We start from the raw sequence: 18,003 nt of genomic DNA, 5'->3' as shown, positions 1-18,003 counted from the left end.
GTTATTTTATCCCCATGACTTTAACCCCGCGGGGCGCGGGAGACACCCGTACAGGGCAGTCGGGGGCAGACACCACACACACTGGATCGGTCAGTGATATATATTATCAGACTAGACTGAGTAGCGTGATAGGCGCCGCGAACACCGGGTATGGGGCAAGGAAGGGCGCCGGTCCTCGACAACAGCGGAACCCCACGACCTAGGCAGTTTACCATACCGTCTCCAGGAATAAGAACTAGCTTCTGCCTTCACGACAATCGCAGACGCCGCGCAATGCGCGTCCGGTCGGCCAATGAATTCGACCGAGAACATGGCGGGGGGGGGGGGGGGCACAGCGGCCAGTGTATGATAGGGAAGGGGGAGGCGACGGGGATGACGCACGCTGGGCAGAAATAGCTGCCCGACTGACTGTTGCCGCCGTGGGCAGGCCTGTACAAACGTACAGGCGCCGCTCCTTCCAGCAGGATGCGGCTCAGAACTGAGAGGACGGAACACAGCGGGGCGCGGCTACAACACAGGCAGGGACGGGTGCAGGTGCGGGAAGCCGCCGGCAGACATCACACTACCGCCGCCGGCCGGCCGGGTGAGAGACTACGATAAATACTTATACGACCTCACGGCAACCGTGAACACATCAAATATCCTAGCGCAAGACGCGTGTAAATATATCACCACTAAGGAATTATTGCGGCGCGCTCCACAAAGACGCCCCGCGGAATTGCAACATCATTTAAAGCGATACAATTAAAAGCCAGCTGTCTATAGACCGTTCCGCGCCGCCGTACCGTCTCGGCGTGTGCAGTACGGTACAATCCACGCCTGCTGCGGCAGCCGCCGGACCGTCGGCCGCAGGAGCCCCAGCCGAGAGATCAGCGCGCGCGGCCCCGACCCGCCTCGGCCGTCCACCCCGAGAGGAGAGAAGGCACACATCCTCGGAGAACGACACTTACCCAATGGCGCACCACCGGACACCGCCGCACCGACGATAGCGGCGACTCCGCGCTCCAAAACAGACGCGCGCCCACCGGGCCGGCCAAATCATACAACAAACACGGCTACCGACATTAAAAATAAACATCTGTGTAGAATCACAGGGCGGGTGGGTTCCCCGATAGCCCCACCTGCCGCCGCCCGTCGCGCGGTGCGTCCCGCCGTCCTGTTCAGATCTTGCAGGCGCAGTCGGGTCCGGCCGAGGTGCGCGCCGAGCCGCGGTTCAGGCGGCGCAGCGCGTGGTCGCCGTACTGGATACCGGAGCCTATCCTCTCCGGGTCCAGCTCGCCTGCCAGCGGACCGGGATGGTCACAGGACGGAAAAGGGCGCACGTTTACCGGAACGGACGCCGGGCATCACTACCGAACACCTCTAAGGCGTAACTGTAGTCACGAGTAATGACGACCGAAGAACCGGTCCGGCATTGATTTCAATTCGCACAAAATGAAGAGAAAAAAAAGTTAAAATAACAGCTCACATCCCCATCGCCATAGGCCACACAAAACAGCGACAATCTGTCAAACTCCTCAAGCTCGATGCTGCCAACTGCATTCTCATTTACAGCATACCCTGCAATACATAAATAGATCGAACCCCGAGAACCCTCAGCTTTCTCCCCGACACACAGCCACTCACCGGTCTCAATCTTGGCCAGGATGGTGTTGGAGCACTTGAGGAACGCCTCCTCGATGTGTTCTCCGGTCATCGCGCTCGTCTCCAGGAACATGAGCTCGTTCTCCTGCGCGAACCGGCTGGCCTCGAGGAAGGTCACCTCTCGCTCGGCGTCCAGGTCCTTCTTGTTGCCCACCTGCGATCCAGCCGGGCGTGCGAGTCGGTCAGGGGTGCGGGTACGTCAGAGAGTGCAGCTTACAGGCAAAGTAGACTGGGCATATGAATTTACGGATTTGTGTCCAGATTGGCAGGAGGGTATAAATTGGCTAGACGGTAGTTCGTGAGAGAAGCAAGAAGACTCAAGTCCTTAAAGCGTCAGAATGAAGAAACCGTTTACCTCCATCCACACCATCCGGTTTGCATCATCAGTATAAGTACCGCTCCCTAGCTCCTATCTAAGTGACCAATTCACGGATACAGCCTAGCGCGGTCCCCTTTGTGTGGCCAACAGCGGGACAGGGGACGCGGCCCGTACCATCAGTATGACGATGTTGGGCGACGCCAGTGAGCGGGCGTCAGTCAGCCAGGCCGACAGAGCGTTGAAGCTCTCACGACTGGTGATGTCGTAGACGAGCAGGGCGCCGGCCGCGCCGCGGTAGTAGCTGCGAGTCACCGACCTGGTAGGGTCAACACACAGCGGTTAGTCGAGGTACCAGGTACCAACCTCAGACAGGTTACCAGGACAAAATAACTCAGTTGATGCTTGGCATCCTATGAATTATTCATAATTCATAAAGATATCCTTGGCCCCTTCCCTTGTGACAACCGATCAATAATCATCAATCATGTAAATGTGATGCCATTATTACCGATTCCAGACCAAAGGTATGCGACGATACCGCTGATATCGCGCTTAGACCGGAGTTCGACCGAAATTTCAGACTCGAAGCTCAGTTGTGGGTAGGTATCAGGACAACGGGCGCTAGAGGAATGTAAAAAGGGTCACAGAGAGCCGAGAGGGACCGTTTGTTTGTTTGTTTATTGGGGCTTTAGGGCGCGCCGACTGCAAAGGTCATTTTGCGCCCATACAGGCAGGGACGGCATTAATCGGCGGACGTCGTATGGATCACCTACGGATCACCGGCTCTGCCTTTGTAAGCTGTCTTTGACCTCACCAGGGACAGGAGTCGACAAACCCCCGGTTGGTGTAACGCCGCCAGACAACCAGCTTTCGACAGCTGAGACAGAAGTCTGTCAAACCCTCTGACGTACGATCCCAGCCGCCAATGGGTGGAAGAGTGCCCTGAGACCAAGATCAGCGGGGAGTGGGGACTGAAACGAGCTACCACCAGAGGAGACTGTGGGCAGAACAAAGACCGACCTGAAGCGCTCCTGGCCGGCCGTGTCCCAGATCTGCAGCTTCACGGACTTGCCACCGACGCTGATTATCTTCGAGCCGAACTCCACGCCAATTGTGTGGTTGCTGTCTTGCTTAACTGACAAAGATGGGTTACTGTTACATCATGCACTGACAAAAATATTATTGTCATTTATATAACATCAACTTTTAGTTGCTGACAAATGTCATCCCTTCACAGACTCACGACACATGATCAAAAGACAAAAAGGCACACAAAGAGAAAAAATCAAGATTATTGGGAAATATAAAACCAAATGCCAAGGGTTGAAGCTCATTCAACAACAAATAATGAGACTACAGTACAAATTAATCAGTAACTAGCTGTGTAGACAACCTTCAAAGCCTGAAATGTTACTTCTCACATAAATTTACAACTGAGAACTGAACTACTGTTCCTAACAGTAAATTTCCCCAATGGCAGGGACTCTTAGAAGTTAGAACACATATTTCAGTAGTACTTACATTTGTTTTCAATGAACTGGTGCAAGATGCATGATTTTCCTGTACCTGCACTTCCAATCACCAAAAACTTGAAGAGGAAGTCTGCAAAGCAAAAAGTGCATAGATAAAGGCCTGAAAACCAACACCCCTGGAATACTTCATATTCACATCAAGGATGGGTCTCCTGTTTTTGCTTCACAGCCAGACAAAACACAGTTACACAACTACAGGAGTACAGAATACAGCTCATTCCTCATTTGTCACTTGCAGCCCCTGTTCAGTGTTCTCTCACAGCTAATTTGGACATAGTTGACCAAACATAGGTGAATATTACCTTTCCTACAACAGACTTAAGGTTTAATAAAATCTAAGTCATTTTGATTTGCTCAGGAACAATAATATAGGCAGAAGGATTCATGGAAACAGTCACTTACCCCTCCCCCAAAAGAAAAATGAAAAGATGCCACAAAACCAGAAGAGATAAGTGTTAACCCATGGCACATTATAAACTAGCATCTAATTGTCTTGCTTTGTCAGCCTTAAACGGTGCACTTTTCAGTGAACATTTTTAATTTAAAAATCCTGCATTTCTGGTACCAACAGCAGATGTAACCCAAACACGTCTCATCCCAGCTCACCATAGGTCTCGGACATGATGAGATGCTGCCGCTGGCAACTGGTCGTGTGGCAGAGCTGTCACACAACTGCCTTCTATTGGCAAACAAACTATTCCTTCTTGCCCTCTCTTTCCATAGAACCTGGGAACAAAAAGTATCAAACATCAAAAAACAAATCACCATTCCTTAAAATCATTTATCAAGAATTGAGGGTTGTAAATGTTGTAGAGAACCCCAAGACTTTAATTTCAGTTTTCATTAAAGTTCAATCCAACAAAACAGGCTAATATTAAAGCAAAACACATCTTTAAACCACTTTTAAAATAAGTTACATAAAATTATACTCTCATCTGATGCCTTACCCACTAAATAAAAAAATGCTATTATTCTTACCCCAGCCTCCTCCTCTCTCCCCGCTGTGTTGTGATTCTTTTAGGCTGGGCTTGTGCAAGATCGGGACTTAAAAATATAATCATAGTTAAAATGACATCATTGAAATCGGAGAAAATATCAAATAAATTTATTCTAAGTATTAGTGTTACATTTTCATAACCTTAGATAAACATGATACAAAATATTAGATATTTTAGATGTATTTCATTAATTTCGCCTTTGAAAATTTAGATATTTTGCAAAAATAAGGACAACTCAAAACATGGCAAAAATCGATTACGTCAGCAAAATAAAAACAATAATATTTAAGGGCAAAAAATGACGCACAATCTACAAGACTGGTGGCTTACGACTACTAAAATAAACGTCCGCTCTCACGAAGACCGCTCAACACAATTGGAATATGCTTATCGTGTTTTGAGATTCATGTGTTGGTGTGAGGGCTGGTTCGGCTGGTTCGGAATTTGGTATTTTTGCTTATTATGTGTAGTTTTTGTGCATTGGTTTTGCATCTGATGGTGGAATAGCGCCAGTTAGAGGGTCATGGCTCTAAACAGGGTTATATTTTATTGGTTAACTTCACACTTGATTCCGAGCGGTTACAATGCTTACTCATAATGACTTGCATTTTACCTTTGTGAGCTTACTGTCACCGACTGGCCTTCATCAGCCCAATTGGCCCCTGACTGGTTTAAAACAATGTTTTGTACATGTATGCAATTACATTTATGCTAACATTGCTAGCTCTGGGTATATTGATATCCCTGGCTGTGGTCGGTGGCCGAGTTCAGTTCAGGGTTCATGTGAATTTAGGGTTTGTGTTCATGGGGATAGTTTGACGGTATGGTATTCAATCATGCTATTTCTGCCTTTTTCTCTCTCATCAGGTTCAGGATGAGGTCTCAAGCTACAGTTTGTGGCCAGCTATTGCGACAAATAGATTTGAAGAACCATCTATTTGGTCAAGGTCTTATTAGTACGAGAACAATATCAGGAAGCCTGTCAGGCTCAAAAGGACAAAAGAAGGTTTGTATTTATCTTTTATGCCTATAGGACTACCTCTAATTTTCTGATGAACAATCCTCTTGGAGCATGTTTTCATGTTTCACCATTGCCAGAGGGCTTACTCATTTTGCCTTGTGTTTGTCTAAGTTTGTGGTGCCATTGATTATGACCTTAGTATGGTTAAGTGCATTTTACTTTTTGTATTTTTCTGTGGCAGAATGCTCGTCTGGAGGCACTGCGGGCGCAGGAAGTGGCCCCTCTTAGCGACTTCCTCACAGATAGTTTCGGCCGATTTCATGACTACCTACGAATCTCTCTGACGGAGCGCTGCAACCTGAGATGTAAGCTTTTGTAGCATTGAGTGTATGCCAGTGTGCGACCTTTGATGGCATATCCTTGATGGCATATCGGACATGCTCTCACCAACAGAGTGTGGTATGTTCAACTAAAGGCACACACCCTAATGAGATGTGAGCAGTACACTTCTCCCCCTGAGGAATGTACTGTATCCTGGAGGAAGGAATGCTGACTCTCCGCCCCGCCGTAGTTCCCATAGTATGCTGGAGCATGGCGAGCTTCTAACTCCCCTCTCCCTCCCTAGGCACCTGCTGTAAGCCGGAGGAAGGCGTCCCCTGACTCCCCCCCCCTCCCCCTCCATAGGCACCTACTGTATGCCGGAGGACGGCGTGCCTCTGACGGAGCGCTCGCACCTGCTGACTACGGACGAGGTGATCCGACTGGCCGGTCTATTTTCGGCCGCCGGTGTCACCAAGGTGCGGCTGACCGGCGGCGAGCCGCTGGTGCGCGCCGACCTCGCAGACATCATCGGTACGTGCAACATCCCTGCGGTAATTCCGCTCCACGGTGGGCTCTTCGGTACCCCTCCCCACCCCCCAATCACGATATCTCAGACACGCCCTATGGCAGCTCTATGGTAAATAGGTAGTCGTGTGTACGTGTTGGACTCTCGAAGGGTTCGGACGTGCGCGCAGATGCCCCGCTTTCTAGTTCGCCGTAACGTAATTACTTATTTTCTACGCCGTGTGATGTATATAAAAATGTTCCTATTCTAACATAGAATATTTTGGTCACATTTTCATAGTTTTTTAGTCATCGTTTTACACAGTATAAACGCCTAAATATTGTCAATTTTTGACCTAATTTCTAAAAAACGCATCGGGTCTGGAAAGGTTTTGCCCTTTGATTTTTCCATTTGTGTCTCGTGTCAACTATCAAAAGAAGATCCCGCTTTGGGAAAAGATAAGATGCATAAATGGATACTGATGATTCTGATTCACCAATCGAGGGCTTTGACCCCAGAGACGGAAATTGGGTCACCGCGTCGAGAAAGAAAAAGCCCAAGAGAAGAAGGGATCAAGCAACTAACGAAAATGCTCATCAACGACAAACAGCAATCGGACGCAGCCGCCCACCGGCCACCACCCAGCTAACTGCCTCGCTCAGCTGCCAGGCATGCAGAAGCCGGAGTTCAAGGAAGGCCGCAATCACCTGCAGCCTCTGCGGCCAGCGCTGGCACACGTCCTGCGCTAAGCTGACCATCCAACAGGCGCGAGCTCTCTCCGTGTGGCATTGTCAGCAGTGCCTTGGCCGCCCGGCTGCCACTTTGGAACCGCCCACCCAGACGTCAGAAGCCCCACTCTGCGGGATCGCGGCAGGCTTGTCGAAACTCCGCGCCAGCACGAAGGTTATCGCCCGGATTCCGAAAGCTGCGCGGTCTTTAGTCGCCGATTCCCTGTCAGAAGTGGTAGTCGTGTTGTATTGAAGTGTGTGCTCTCTGTCCTCGGGTCTCTCACCATAGTGAGCCTGCAGAAGACGGTTGCCGGCGTGAAAGAAAGCTGCCCCCTCTCTCCCCCACCGGCCCTAGCTGGCCTAAAGACGGCAACCGTTCTAAACTCTCACCGTCCCATATCTCCCCAGCGGGCCTGAAGACGGTGGCCGGTGTGAGGGCTGACCCTCCCCTCCCTCCCCTCCCCAGCGGACCTGAAGACGGTGACCTGTGTATGCTGACTCTCCCCCTCCCTCCCCTCCCCAGCGGGCCTGAAGACGGTGGCCTGTGTATGCTGACTCTCCCCCTCCCTCTCTCTCCCCAGCGGGCCTGAAGACGGTGGCCTGTGTATGCTGACTCTCCCCCTCCCTCCCCTCCCCAGCGGGCCTGAAGACGGTGACCTGTGTATGCTGACTCTCTCCCTCCCTCCCCTCCCCAGCGGGCCTGAAGACGGTGGCCGGTATCCGGTCGGTGGCCATCACCACCAACGGCGTGGTGCTGGCGCGCCGGCTGGCCGCCCTGCAGGCCGCCGGCCTGGATGCGCTTAACATCAGCCTGGACACCCTGGTGCCGGCCAAGTTTGAGCTCATCAGCCGCCGGCGCGGGTTCCACCGCGTCTGGCAGGGCATTCAGACGGCCCTGGCCGCCGGGTACGACCCGGTCAAGGTGAGGGAGAGGTGCACGGAGTTGGGAGAGGGATATTGGTCTGTGTTTATCTGTGTAGCGATATTCTGACCTGGCAGTATTTAGTCCCTACTTGACCACCTGCGAATGAGCTGTGTTATGCCTTTATTTCATCGGATTCCCGGTCTTGAACAAGCCGTTGAATTGCGTTGCGCTCATCTTTCCCGACCTCTCCTACTGAACTGTGTGTTTATCTGACTTGCCTTCTGCGACAGATGATATATGCTGACCCTACTGCCCTTCTCTGACGGATGAACATGTTGTTATGACCAGCCCCTTGCCCTCCAACAGCTCAACTGCGTCGTGATGCGTGGTGTCAACGACGAAGAGCTGGAGGATTTCGCGACCCTGGCCGAAACGTACCGACTGGACGTGCGCTTCATCGAGTACATGCCGTTCGACGGCAACCGCTGGAACGACCGCAAGATGGTGCCGTACGGAGAGATGGTGGAGCGGCTGCGGCGGCGCTGGCCGGACCTGGAGCGGATCGCCGACCGGCCCAACGACACGTCCAAGGTGGGGACAGATAGCCAAGACAGCGACACGTCTTAGGTGGATAGATAGCGACATAAGGACACGTTCAAGGTGGGGAGATAGCCGAGACGAAACCTCCAAAGTGGTGTCAGTGATGGACCCTAGGATACGTCAAGGGCGGGAAGAATGACTGAGACAAATATGACAATATTGCTCCAATTAGTATATGTAGACCGGGATAACAGTTCGTCAGAAGTGATAATAGATCGGGGTAGTGATTCGCCACAGATGGGGAATAACCAGAACGACACAGGAAAGGGTGGCCTGTCGGTAAAACCAATTTCAAAGAAGCATTTAACACATAATTGAGGAGGAGGGCACTGCCACACCCATTATCTGCTGTGCTAATCTGACCGGCCTCTGTGCCCGCTGTGTCCGCCAGGCGTACCGCGCGCCCGGCTGGGTGGGCCAGGTGGGGTTCATCACCTCCATGTCGGAGCATTTCTGCGGCACCTGTAACCGGCTGAGACTCACGGCCGACGGAAACCTCAAGGTGTGCCTGTTCGGCAACTCTGAGGTGTCGCTCAGGTCAGTCGGAGGTCAGGGCACCCTCCGCTGGGTATTCGGTGTGTGTGGGTGTATGGCTCAGGCCAGTCGGCTGCTGCTGCGGGTCGGTTGATGTCGGGTTTGTGTGTGGGTGCGAGGACATCAGGACAGTCGGCTGCTGTTAATCGTGCTGCCTAATATATGTTTTATTTGAAATATTTTTGCAAGTGTTTATTGGTGCTTAATTTGGTATGCAATATTGATGCTGACAATGGTGTTAACCCCTCTTAATTTCCGTGCACTAATTTCTGCCCTGACATGTATCGTGACCTACGTGCGTATTTTCCCATACTGACTTCAGTCCTATTTCACATTGAACCCGTGTTTCGATTTAACGGTGATGACCTCGGTTTTCACCTCATCCATTGTGCTTTATTTGGATTCAGTTTTGCTGGACTCGGCCCTGACCTCGCTCTGACCCATGTTGTGTCGTCGCCACAGGGACGCGCTGCGCCAGGGCAGCTCGGACGAGGAGCTGATGACTATCGTCGGCGCCGCCGTCGGACGGAAAAAGAAACAGCACGCAGGTAACGACACTAAGCAGCACGCAGGAATGACTGGTGGATGGCCTGACACAGGGGTAGACAGAAATTCGAGAGGAGGCACGAGCGTAAAGAACACATGACTGATGAGTAGGAGTGAGACGAACGGACTGTCGGACGGACAGACATATCTTCAGAAGGTAGACGGACTCAAGCTAAGGCGTAGACGGAAAAGAAGTGACGGACAGGGAGCAGGTGGACGGATGGGTAGTCCGCCTGTCGGTCACTATTTCTGCCGCTGCTGCTGCTGCTATTGCTACTGTTACTAGAATGATGATGGTGCACGATGCCGATGGTGGCTAATTATTGCAGTGTGACGATGTGACGATCGCTCTCCGCCCGCCGACAGGGATGCTGGACCTGGCGGCCATGAAGAACCGGCCGATGATCCTCATTGGTGGGTGATAGCGCGGTCCCGGGCCGGGTCCGCCGCTGAGCGTGAGTAGAGCGGAGACACCCTCGCCACCCGGCTAACCCGGCTGACCTATCGCTGAGCCTGCTGGCCTGTCGCTGACCCCGCTGACCCGGCTGACCTATCGCTGAGCCTGCTGGCCTGTCGCTGACCCCGCTGACCTATCGCTGACCTCGCTGAGCTCACTAGCCTACCGCTGACCCTGCTGACCTATCGCTGACCTCGCTGAGCTCACTGGCCTACCGCTGACCCTGCTGAACCTAGTAGAATGTTCCTCTGTCTTTCTCGCTAGTTTGTCTCGTCGTGAGTGTATCGCAGTCTCGCTAGCTAGTTTTCCTGCTTCCTAGTTTTTGCCTTGCACCTTTCCTCTCTCTGCATGCCTAACAATTTTGCAGCTGTCAAGCTTCAGATGTTTTGTGATATTGTTGGTGTGCATGGCTTTAGTGCTTATCGATAAAGCTGGATAGGAATGTCGGGGCTATCTGGTGTGTTGTCCTTTTTTAGTGAAATTGCCGCCTTGGTAAATGGAGGCTCAGCGTATGAGGAATCCCCCCCCTTAAAAAATTGTTCTAGCTCTACTAGATAATTTTACCAATCAACATGCTCAAATGTATTTTAGTTGGTCCCGTTTCTTTCCCCGACCTGTCTGGCCATCATAGGACGCGGTCTTTCTCTTCGCTGCGTCGTTTTTCTGACATTTTCGGTGGATAAAAGTGACACAATAGTGTGTTGGCACAGCTGATGTCTGTTTGTTTTGCTGATGGCACCTGTGTCCCGGCCCGTCTGGCTGTGTGCTGACCGTCTCTGTGTCTCTGCTCGGCAGGCGCGGGCCGCCGGGGCCGGCCGCTGCTCCGCCCGCCCGCCGCCGCCGCCCGCCGTGCCGTCGCCGTCCGACAGTACAGCGATGACGCCTCGGACCGGCCGGCGGGAACGGCAGCCGGGGAGCAGCGGCGCCGCTCGGGAGAGACGCTGCACAGTGACTACTGGGACCAGTACCGCGCCTACTACGGGGGCAGGGGCGGCGGCCCGCCCGAGCCCGCCGCCCCCGCCCCCGCCCGACCGGCGGAGCAGCCCAAGCCCACCACTGACCGCCCGCCCGCCCCCGCCCCCGCTCCGTCCGCCGGCCGGCTGACCCACACCGACTCGGCCGGCCGCGCCACCATGGTTGACGTCTCGGAGAAGCCCGTGAGTCGGCGCCGCGCCGCTGCCTCCGGCGTCGTTCTGCTCGGCCCCGAGGCGTTCGCCCTGGTGAAGGCCAACGCGGTGGCCAAGGGTGACGTGTTGTCCGTGGCGCAGCTGGCGGGTGTGATGGCCGCTAAGCGGACCGCTGAGCTGGTGCCGCTGTGCCACCCGCTGCCGCTGGGCGCCGTCCACGTTCGACTCGCGCTGTGCCCCGAGCGGCACGCCGTCGAGGTGCGCGCGGAAGTCATCTGCACGGGCCAGACGGGCGCAGAGATGGAGGCGTTGACGGCCGTCGCCGGCGCCGCGCTCACCGTCTACGATATGTGCAAGGCCGTCAGCAAGGCTATCCAGATCACGGACGTGCGGCTGGAGCACAAGTCGGGTGGCAAGAGCGGTGAGTATCGGCGCGACGACGCGTGAGCGGCTGGCTCGGGCGGACTGCGGAGGCGGAGGGGTGGGAGCAGGAGGGAGAGGGTGGATTGTGTGGCTGGTCTGGGGTGGTGTGTGTGGTACGTAGACTGTCTGATCACGTCAGTTTGATGCATCGATATTTTGATAAGTTGAGATTGTGTGATCCGTTGACGATATTCTGTCGAGTGAGCGGTATGAGGTACACGGGCGTTCCTCTCCTGCGGGTACTTGTGCCACGGTAGTGTTGGTTGGGACCAGGACGTAGTTAGCTAGTCGGAATTAGTCCAAGTGGTAAGGTGAAGGTAATTAGGTTCGGGGACGAGCTAGTCGTCAATTAGAACATGGTGCTTTGTTCTAAGCAACTTGATAGAAAAGTATTCATAAGCGAAGAATCGTAACGTTGTCTAGTCTAGTCTATTAGACCACAAAAGTATTACTGTTAAGTATTAAAACAGTAGCTCTAAAACATATGTGTATTGTCATAATTGCAGTTGTGCAATCTGCGCATAAATCTATGTTCGTCCAGCGGAGAACGTAGGACGGTACAGTACATTTTTGTCCACTAGAAGTATGACTATTTTTAGATGGAGGCATACTGATGCCTTTGTATACCTGGCGTGCTGAGGAATCAGGTATATCGACACCTTTTTTTAAACCCCACATCTGTTCTCCGGTGAATTTCCGGGAAGCACGAAAGATCTCTTTTTAGAAGTGTCCAATCGTCCGATCCTGATCAAATTTGTGTGTTCGTAAGCTTGCTCTGGCATTGCTTGATCTGCCAAGACAGACAAACTTGAGAAAATCGAGTGACTGTACCTTTTTTTGAAGGTTTCTAAACAACTTGTCCGAACTTCATGGGAGAACAAATGTGGGGTTAAAAAAAAGGTGTCGATATATGGTGGAGGTTAGCAGCAGTGATTCATTTTTGTCCTTGTTGACTTCTGTCACGATACACGTCAGGGTCAATCACTTTCGACGGCGAATTTTGACGTCGGGTTTTATTGGTCAGTGCTGTTCTTGCGACGTTTTGAATGAGCGTCGTTCCGGCCTTTGGATGCATATTATGCATGTAAATGATGATATTTTCTTACGATTACATATCGAGCATCCTACAACAATCGATTTGTTTCAGCGGGGATGAAATGTGTGTTTGAAGTAAGGTTTTTACCCCATCTATTTGTGCGGGTTATCCTGTGATGAGCAATAATTGTGATGGATGAAGTTATCCATTGTTTATAGCATTGCTGATAATTGTGATGAAGAAGGGTGCAGTTTGAGGTACTAATATACGGTAAACAATGGGCAGCTTTCCGTTTTATGTGTAAGACCTATGGGAAAAGCGAAGGGTGAGTGTTTTCCGATATCTCAAACAAATCCCTAAGGGTTTCCCCGCTGCTCGTTGACGATAGTGTCGCGGTCAGTTCAAAGGTCAGCCGCCTCGTGCACTGTGCAGGCTATCTGTGCAGACTTGTCGATTGGGTTTATCGGTGTGACTGCTCACAGTGCTCAGCCAGTCTGTGTTGGTTGCCGGCGGTGTGAGCTAGTGACGACGCCGGGCTGAAGGGATCAGCGGGCTGTGCAACGATCAGGGTAAGTTTGTCGCACTAGCCGACATCTGACTGGACTTTTGTTCTGATGGTACGTTGTATGCGTTATTGTCATGCATATCGTTGATAACTAGTTGAAGCGAAGGACATACTAAGTTCTTATGGGTGTTTTTGCTAGAGCTGACACGGCACTGAGGTACTGAACTGCCCTGTTCATGTTTGCGCGACCCGGAGTATTGGAACCTTTTATATTATAAGTCTGAGTATGATGAGTATGATAAGCGTTACGAAGTCTGTGAAACCGTCACCTCTAATCCTGACGATTTTCCAGGGACCTGATGAGTTAACATGCATGAGCGCCCCTCGGCCGACTGTAGACTCGGAGCGCGCCGAAACAGGGAAGTTCGGGAGGAGCATCGCGCGCAGGAATGCCGTGAAGAGGTGCCCCCTGCGCCAGCGGGCCGCCCCCGCCCGGTCGGCCGACAGTTCCAGGGTGACTTGGCACGGGTCTGAAGCGGGTGCACCACCGCCGGCTGGGCGGCTGCGGGATCGACATTCGTCGTACGTCTCAGGTGGGTGGGCTCTGCCCGGATGCCGGAATATATACCGAAAGGGATGTAAATGCTTTAGTTTATCTGTACAGAAAACCGTTTTAGATGAACATTCAAGATATCACTGTCAGATGGGTATCTACCGTTATTTATGTTTACGCTATAAATTCTGATTCTGGCTAATCACGCGGTCTGTCGTAGCGGTGTGCAATCAACCTTTGTGCTACTCGAGTGCGAGTCGCCTGGCCATTGAACTGAAACTCTCGTAAAACACTTTGTGCACGTTATCTACGAGAGGTATCGTTTAAGTACTGCATTTAAAGTAAGCTGATTACATGCACGATATCTTGATTCCTATAGAGCACAAGTACACGATGCTTACGAATACATAGATCGCCCCATCGCCCCACTTTGTACTTTGCAGTACGTTCTCAGATTCATGGAATCATGGGATCCCCTTATCCCGCTTTGCGCAATAACTCCCGTCTCGCTCTATTCTAAATGCTTCAGACTCAGACGATGACGCCTTCGATGACGCCGAGGCGGCGCTGCTAAACCACTACCTGGCGTCATCGAGGGGCTCTGCGGCGGCGGAGGTGTCGCGGCGGCCAGTCTCCACACTCGGACATGTTCAGAAGTCTCCGGCTCGGACCTCTGCTGTCCCGCCCGGCAAGGTGCAGAAGGTACTTATCTCTGAGCGGAATCCGGAGAACACTTCAGCAACCGATCAGGGTGAGTAGCACGGCCATCTTCTGTGTGTCAAACTGGATATGAAATGGTCATGCGATATGGTCCCTCTTTGTTTTTTGCAATACACTCAACACTATATGTGTAGTAGATATGCATCACGGTTCTCCGCCAATAGGCTGCCTGTCCAGTGTCCACCCACCTTGACAACCATTTTACACGATTTCCCACGATCCGTCCATTCAGGGCAATGCCCGTCCGAGACAACCGACCATTCAACCCGGGGTGGCGACTGGACTACCGATGATACAACTGCCGCACCCTGCAGTGGGCTGACCGGGTCTGTGCCACACGTCGTCCCAGTTGGACTCAGCACGGCGACAGGGACGGACCCACCTCGTTTTACGCCATCTGGGTCGTCGGCTGCCACTGGGACGAATCCACCTCGATCTGCGCCGTTTGGTCTCCCCGCTGATACGACTGCGGAGACGGAACTGGACCCACCCCGCGCTGCACCCTCTGGTTCGGCCTATGGGGCCTTTACCGCTCCACCCCGCGATACGCCCTCTGTCTCGGCCTCAGGGACCTTTACCGCTCATTCCCGCCCTGCGCTGGCTGCCGTCTCCGAGAAGGTAATCACCGAGACGTATGTCGGCAACGGCATCACCTACACCAAGCAGACCAGCGTCACCTGCTACCTGACCTGTGAGACAGCGCCGGAGGAGGGCAGCGGACCCCAGGGGCCGGCCAGGAAGTGCCACTCCCTTCCCGCCGCGAGGGGAGGCCGGTGACGGGACGATAGCCGCTCGACACTACCCTTAGGTGACTGGTGACTAGGAGTTCGGTGACACGAAACTGTTGACGCTGTCTGATGATCGGTGCTGATTGCTTTATGCCCAGTGGCGAGTGGTGACTGCGCGCCTGGCTAGTGACCTATGGGGTGAGTACAGGGCGGAACCGTCCTTTCTCCTGAGTTTCGAACGCCGCCGGCCGTCGCTTCACGAAAGTATGGCCACTTAGCACTTCTCTACTCGGTCTAAGACGAATGACTTTGTTCGTTGTCAGACTTGGGCTATTATGGTACCTACCTACTGTCAAGACAATTGTACATGTTTTGATGATAAATACAGTGAATATCCTTGCTGTTCTAATGTAATTTACTTAACATGCTTGCGTAAACTATCTTTAGTAACGCACTGGCGACTCTCACGCTTTCCTATACCACAGCCTATAATCCATTGTACCAACCGAGTTTTATTCCATCTCAATGAAAAAAAAAAAGTTTTTTGTCCATCATCGAATATTGCACTATTTCAACTCGTCCAGTAGGTCTTGGGAGATAGCGCTCGCTGCAAGGGTTTGGCATGCGACCATGTCTGTTTCGCGCTCATTCCCATGACCCATACCTTTAGCCTTTTCGATTCGCCATCCATTCGAGCAGACCAAGAGATATATATCAAATGTTCACACCCGTCAGCAGTCCATTGAGTATGCGAGCTGAGTCATAATGTTTCCGTTTTTCTGCAAGGATGCGGTTCACGGACACATTTCGGCACACATTTACTGCGTTTTGTGACAGCTGAAGTTTGAAAGACGGCATTCGTCACACAAGACCGGACCTCAGACAGCACTCGCCACACTGAGACAGCACTCACCACATTGACCAGATGGCAGGCGGCACTACACTGAGACAGCACTCACCACATTGACCAGATGGCAGGCGGCACTACACTGAGACAGCACTCACCACATTGACCAGATGGCAGGCGGCACTACACTGAGACAGCACTCACCACATTGACCAGATGGCAGGCGGCACTACACTGAGACAGCACTCACCACATTGACTGAACCTCAGACAGCACTCACCACACTGCCGGACCGGACCTCAAACGGCACTCACCACATTGACTGGACCGGACCTCAGACAGCACTCACCACACTGCCGGACCGGACCTCAGAAGACACTCGCCACTACGCCGGCCTCAGACATCCCCAGGCCGGCTCTCAGTTGGTCGCTGGGCCGGCCCTCAGGTGGTCGCTGACGCCGCCACCGGTCCGCCGGTGACGTACTGACGCAGCTGCCAGGCGTTAGGCACTGAGCGGCGGATTCTCTCGTACTCGGCACCCGTGGCCGGGTCGCTCCAGAACCGCCGGTGGTCATGTCTCCAGTCCCTGGCCAGCCGCTCGGCGGCGGCCTCTGTCAGGTCCAGCGCGCGCCGCAGCCTGCCGGCCAGGTCGCTGTGGTAGTCTGCCGTGGCCTCCTGTCGCGCCTCGGCGAGCGATATCAGTGGCTTGGGCACCACGCTGCGCTGACTGAGCCGCTGCTGCTCCGAGGACCTTAGCAGTACCGCCACGAACTCTGGGGCGCAGGCGCGGAGGGCGCGCTCCATCAGCGGCCCGTTCAGCAACAGGTCGGCGCGGCCGCGCGGCGTGTTCAGCTCGGCGGTGAGCGTGCCGTGGTGCCGACACCAGGCGGCCACGGCGGCCGGCCGGCGTACCAGCATCGCCCACTGGTCGTCAGTGAGTAGCGCCACCAGCGGCGCCGCGTCCCAGCGGAGCCCGCCGGCGCCGTCCGCACTCAGCCGCGCCCGACCGGCCACCTCCGGCGGCGCCACGAGCAGCGCGCGCAGCAGCAGCAGCTGCGGCCCGACCAGCGCCGCCGCCAGCCAGCACATACGCCGCAGCTCAGGCGCGGCCGCCGCGCGCACCAGCACTGGCACCGTCACCTGAATACTGTCCTGGTTCTGGATGAGACCGGTGCCGAACGACGCCATCAGGATGACGGCCTCGAGGACCAGGGCGCGTGCCAGACAGGTGCGCAGCTGGTGCTCTGAGAGTGGCTGGCCAGCAGCGACCAGCACCGGGCCCAGTGTGCGCATGTGCAGCTGGGCGCAGGCGGCCAGCAGAAGCCGGGGCAGCTCCCGGCGCAGCAGGCTGAGCGTGCCGAGCATCCCCTCGCGCTCCTCGGCCGTGGTGCGACCCAGCAGGTTGATCTCCGCCCAGAAGAAGCTCGGCAGCCGGCCGGCGGTCACTGCCTCCTCCAGGAAGTCGAGGATGTCGCGCGCGCCCTGCGTTGGACTGGCCCAGCCGCTGGCGGGCCGCTCCTGGCACAGCCAGTACAGCGCTGTCTTCATGTAGTACGACTTGACGCCCTTGCCGTGTGGCCCCAGGCGCGCCTTGCACGCCTTCAGGGCGATCAGGGAGCAGCGCTGCTGCTCAGTCAGGTGCCAGGCGGCCACTACCTCGGCCCGAGAGAAGGAAAGCCGCCACTCGGAGAGCTCGGTGGAGCTGCCGGCACACCCGGTAGGCACCAGGTGCACGCCGAACTGCTGGATCTCGCGCCGGACGGCCGCCGGCGGCCAGTCGCGGGTGCGGCGGCGCGTCACGAACTCTGCGGCCGGCCACCAGGGCGCGCGCAGACAGGGCACCAGGTCGTCGTCGTTGGATCCGGCCAGCCGCGGCCTGCTGTTGGAGGTGAGCGCCGTGGCCGGTCCGCTGGCGCCCAGAGTGTCCCCCGGCCGGCGGCGCACCTCGGCTGAGAGCTGCAGCAGCCGCCGGATGTCAGCGGCGCTCAGCGGTAGCGGCTCGGTGTGCCTACACTCCTCCAGCGGCTCCTGCAGCAGCCGCACGAAGCCGGCGT

The 18,003-nt window shown here is 54.3% G+C and overlaps 3 protein-coding genes across 9 annotated transcripts; 2 read left to right on the top strand and 1 right to left on the bottom strand.

Annotated features, from left to right (window-relative positions):
• Positions 1–86: 86 nt before the first annotated feature.
• Positions 87–4,759, bottom strand: LOC122383635 (ras-related protein Rab-4B-like). Of its 2 annotated transcripts, none has more exons than XM_043370269.1 (7): positions 4,474–4,759; positions 4,102–4,221; positions 3,485–3,565; positions 2,984–3,098; positions 2,138–2,279; positions 1,627–1,798; positions 87–1,279 (listed from the first exon to the last, which is right to left on the bottom strand). In XM_043370269.1, exons 2-7 carry the CDS (start codon positions 4,115–4,117, stop codon positions 1,161–1,163), a joined length of 645 nt encoding a protein of 214 aa, XP_043226204.1. In that variant the 5' UTR covers positions 4,118–4,221; positions 4,474–4,759; the 3' UTR covers positions 87–1,160. The 2 variants fall into 2 exon arrangements, with proteins under 2 accessions (XP_043226204.1, XP_043226203.1); XM_043370268.1 differs by lacking the exon at positions 4,474–4,759 and adding an exon at positions 4,443–4,466.
• A 96-nt stretch (positions 4,760–4,855) lies between these two features.
• LOC122383632 (GTP 3',8-cyclase, mitochondrial-like) lies at positions 4,856–12,880 on the top strand. 6 transcript variants are annotated; one of them, XM_043370263.1, is made up of 10 exons: positions 4,856–4,907; positions 5,361–5,499; positions 5,693–5,819; positions 6,139–6,306; positions 7,704–7,930; positions 8,240–8,464; positions 8,865–9,010; positions 9,470–9,555; positions 9,920–9,967; positions 10,806–12,880. In XM_043370263.1, exons 1-10 carry the CDS (start codon positions 4,900–4,902, stop codon positions 11,582–11,584), a joined length of 1,953 nt encoding a protein of 650 aa, XP_043226198.1. In that variant the 5' UTR covers positions 4,856–4,899; the 3' UTR covers positions 11,585–12,880. The 6 variants fall into 6 exon arrangements, with proteins under 6 accessions (XP_043226198.1, XP_043226196.1, XP_043226197.1 ...); XM_043370261.1 differs by having other exon boundaries at positions 4,887–4,940; XM_043370262.1 differs by having other exon boundaries at positions 4,895–4,940; positions 5,696–5,819.
• Positions 12,881–13,076: 196 nt separating this feature from the next.
• On the top strand, positions 13,077–15,504 carry LOC122383661 (mucin-2-like). The gene is made up of 4 exons (XM_043370322.1): positions 13,077–13,165; positions 13,454–13,694; positions 14,184–14,405; positions 14,607–15,504. The coding sequence occupies exons 2-4, from the start codon at positions 13,475–13,477 to the stop codon at positions 15,149–15,151; spliced, it is 987 nt and encodes a 328-aa protein (XP_043226257.1). The 5' UTR covers positions 13,077–13,165; positions 13,454–13,474; the 3' UTR covers positions 15,152–15,504.
• Positions 15,505–18,003: the final 2,499 nt, after the last annotated feature.

The sequence above is a fragment of the Amphibalanus amphitrite genome, unplaced genomic scaffold (genome assembly GCF_019059575.1).
Source record: "Amphibalanus amphitrite isolate SeventyFive unplaced genomic scaffold, NRLGWU_Aamphi_draft 000169F_arrow, whole genome shotgun sequence".
NCBI lineage: Eukaryota > Metazoa > Arthropoda > Thecostraca > Balanomorpha > Balanidae > Amphibalanus > Amphibalanus amphitrite.
The sequence above is the reverse complement of the archived record's forward strand: the minus strand, read 5'-3'. Positions and strand labels throughout refer to the sequence as shown.

What these genes read in the sequence shown, in the direction of transcription:
- LOC122383635 (XM_043370269.1), bottom strand. An exon ending in CCAGTTCATTGAAAACAAAT is followed by an intron (nt 3,099 to 3,484) that starts GTAAGTACTACT and finishes CATCTTTGTCAG; the next exon opens with TTAAGCAAGACAGCAACCAC. An exon ending in CCTGGCCAAGATTGAGACCG is followed by an intron (nt 1,280 to 1,626) that starts GTGAGTGGCTGT and finishes GTCCGCTGGCAG; the next exon opens with GCGAGCTGGACCCGGAGAGG.
- LOC122383632 (XM_043370261.1), top strand. Translation starts at nt 4,900, where the DNA reads ATGTGTTGGTGTGAGGGCTGGTTCGGCTGGTTCGGAATTTG. An exon ending in TTCGGCTGGTTCGGAATTTG is followed by an intron (nt 4,941 to 5,360) that starts GTATTTTTGCTT and finishes CTCTCTCATCAG; the next exon opens with GTTCAGGATGAGGTCTCAAG. An exon ending in CCGGGTACGACCCGGTCAAG is followed by an intron (nt 7,931 to 8,239) that starts GTGAGGGAGAGG and finishes GCCCTCCAACAG; the next exon opens with CTCAACTGCGTCGTGATGCG.
- LOC122383661 (XM_043370322.1), top strand. Translation starts at nt 13,475, where the DNA reads ATGAGCGCCCCTCGGCCGACTGTAGACTCGGAGCGCGCCGAAACAGGG. An exon ending in ACATTCGTCGTACGTCTCAG is followed by an intron (nt 13,695 to 14,183) that starts GTGGGTGGGCTC and finishes TAAATGCTTCAG; the next exon opens with ACTCAGACGATGACGCCTTC. An exon ending in CACTTCAGCAACCGATCAGG is followed by an intron (nt 14,406 to 14,606) that starts GTGAGTAGCACG and finishes CCGTCCATTCAG; the next exon opens with GGCAATGCCCGTCCGAGACA.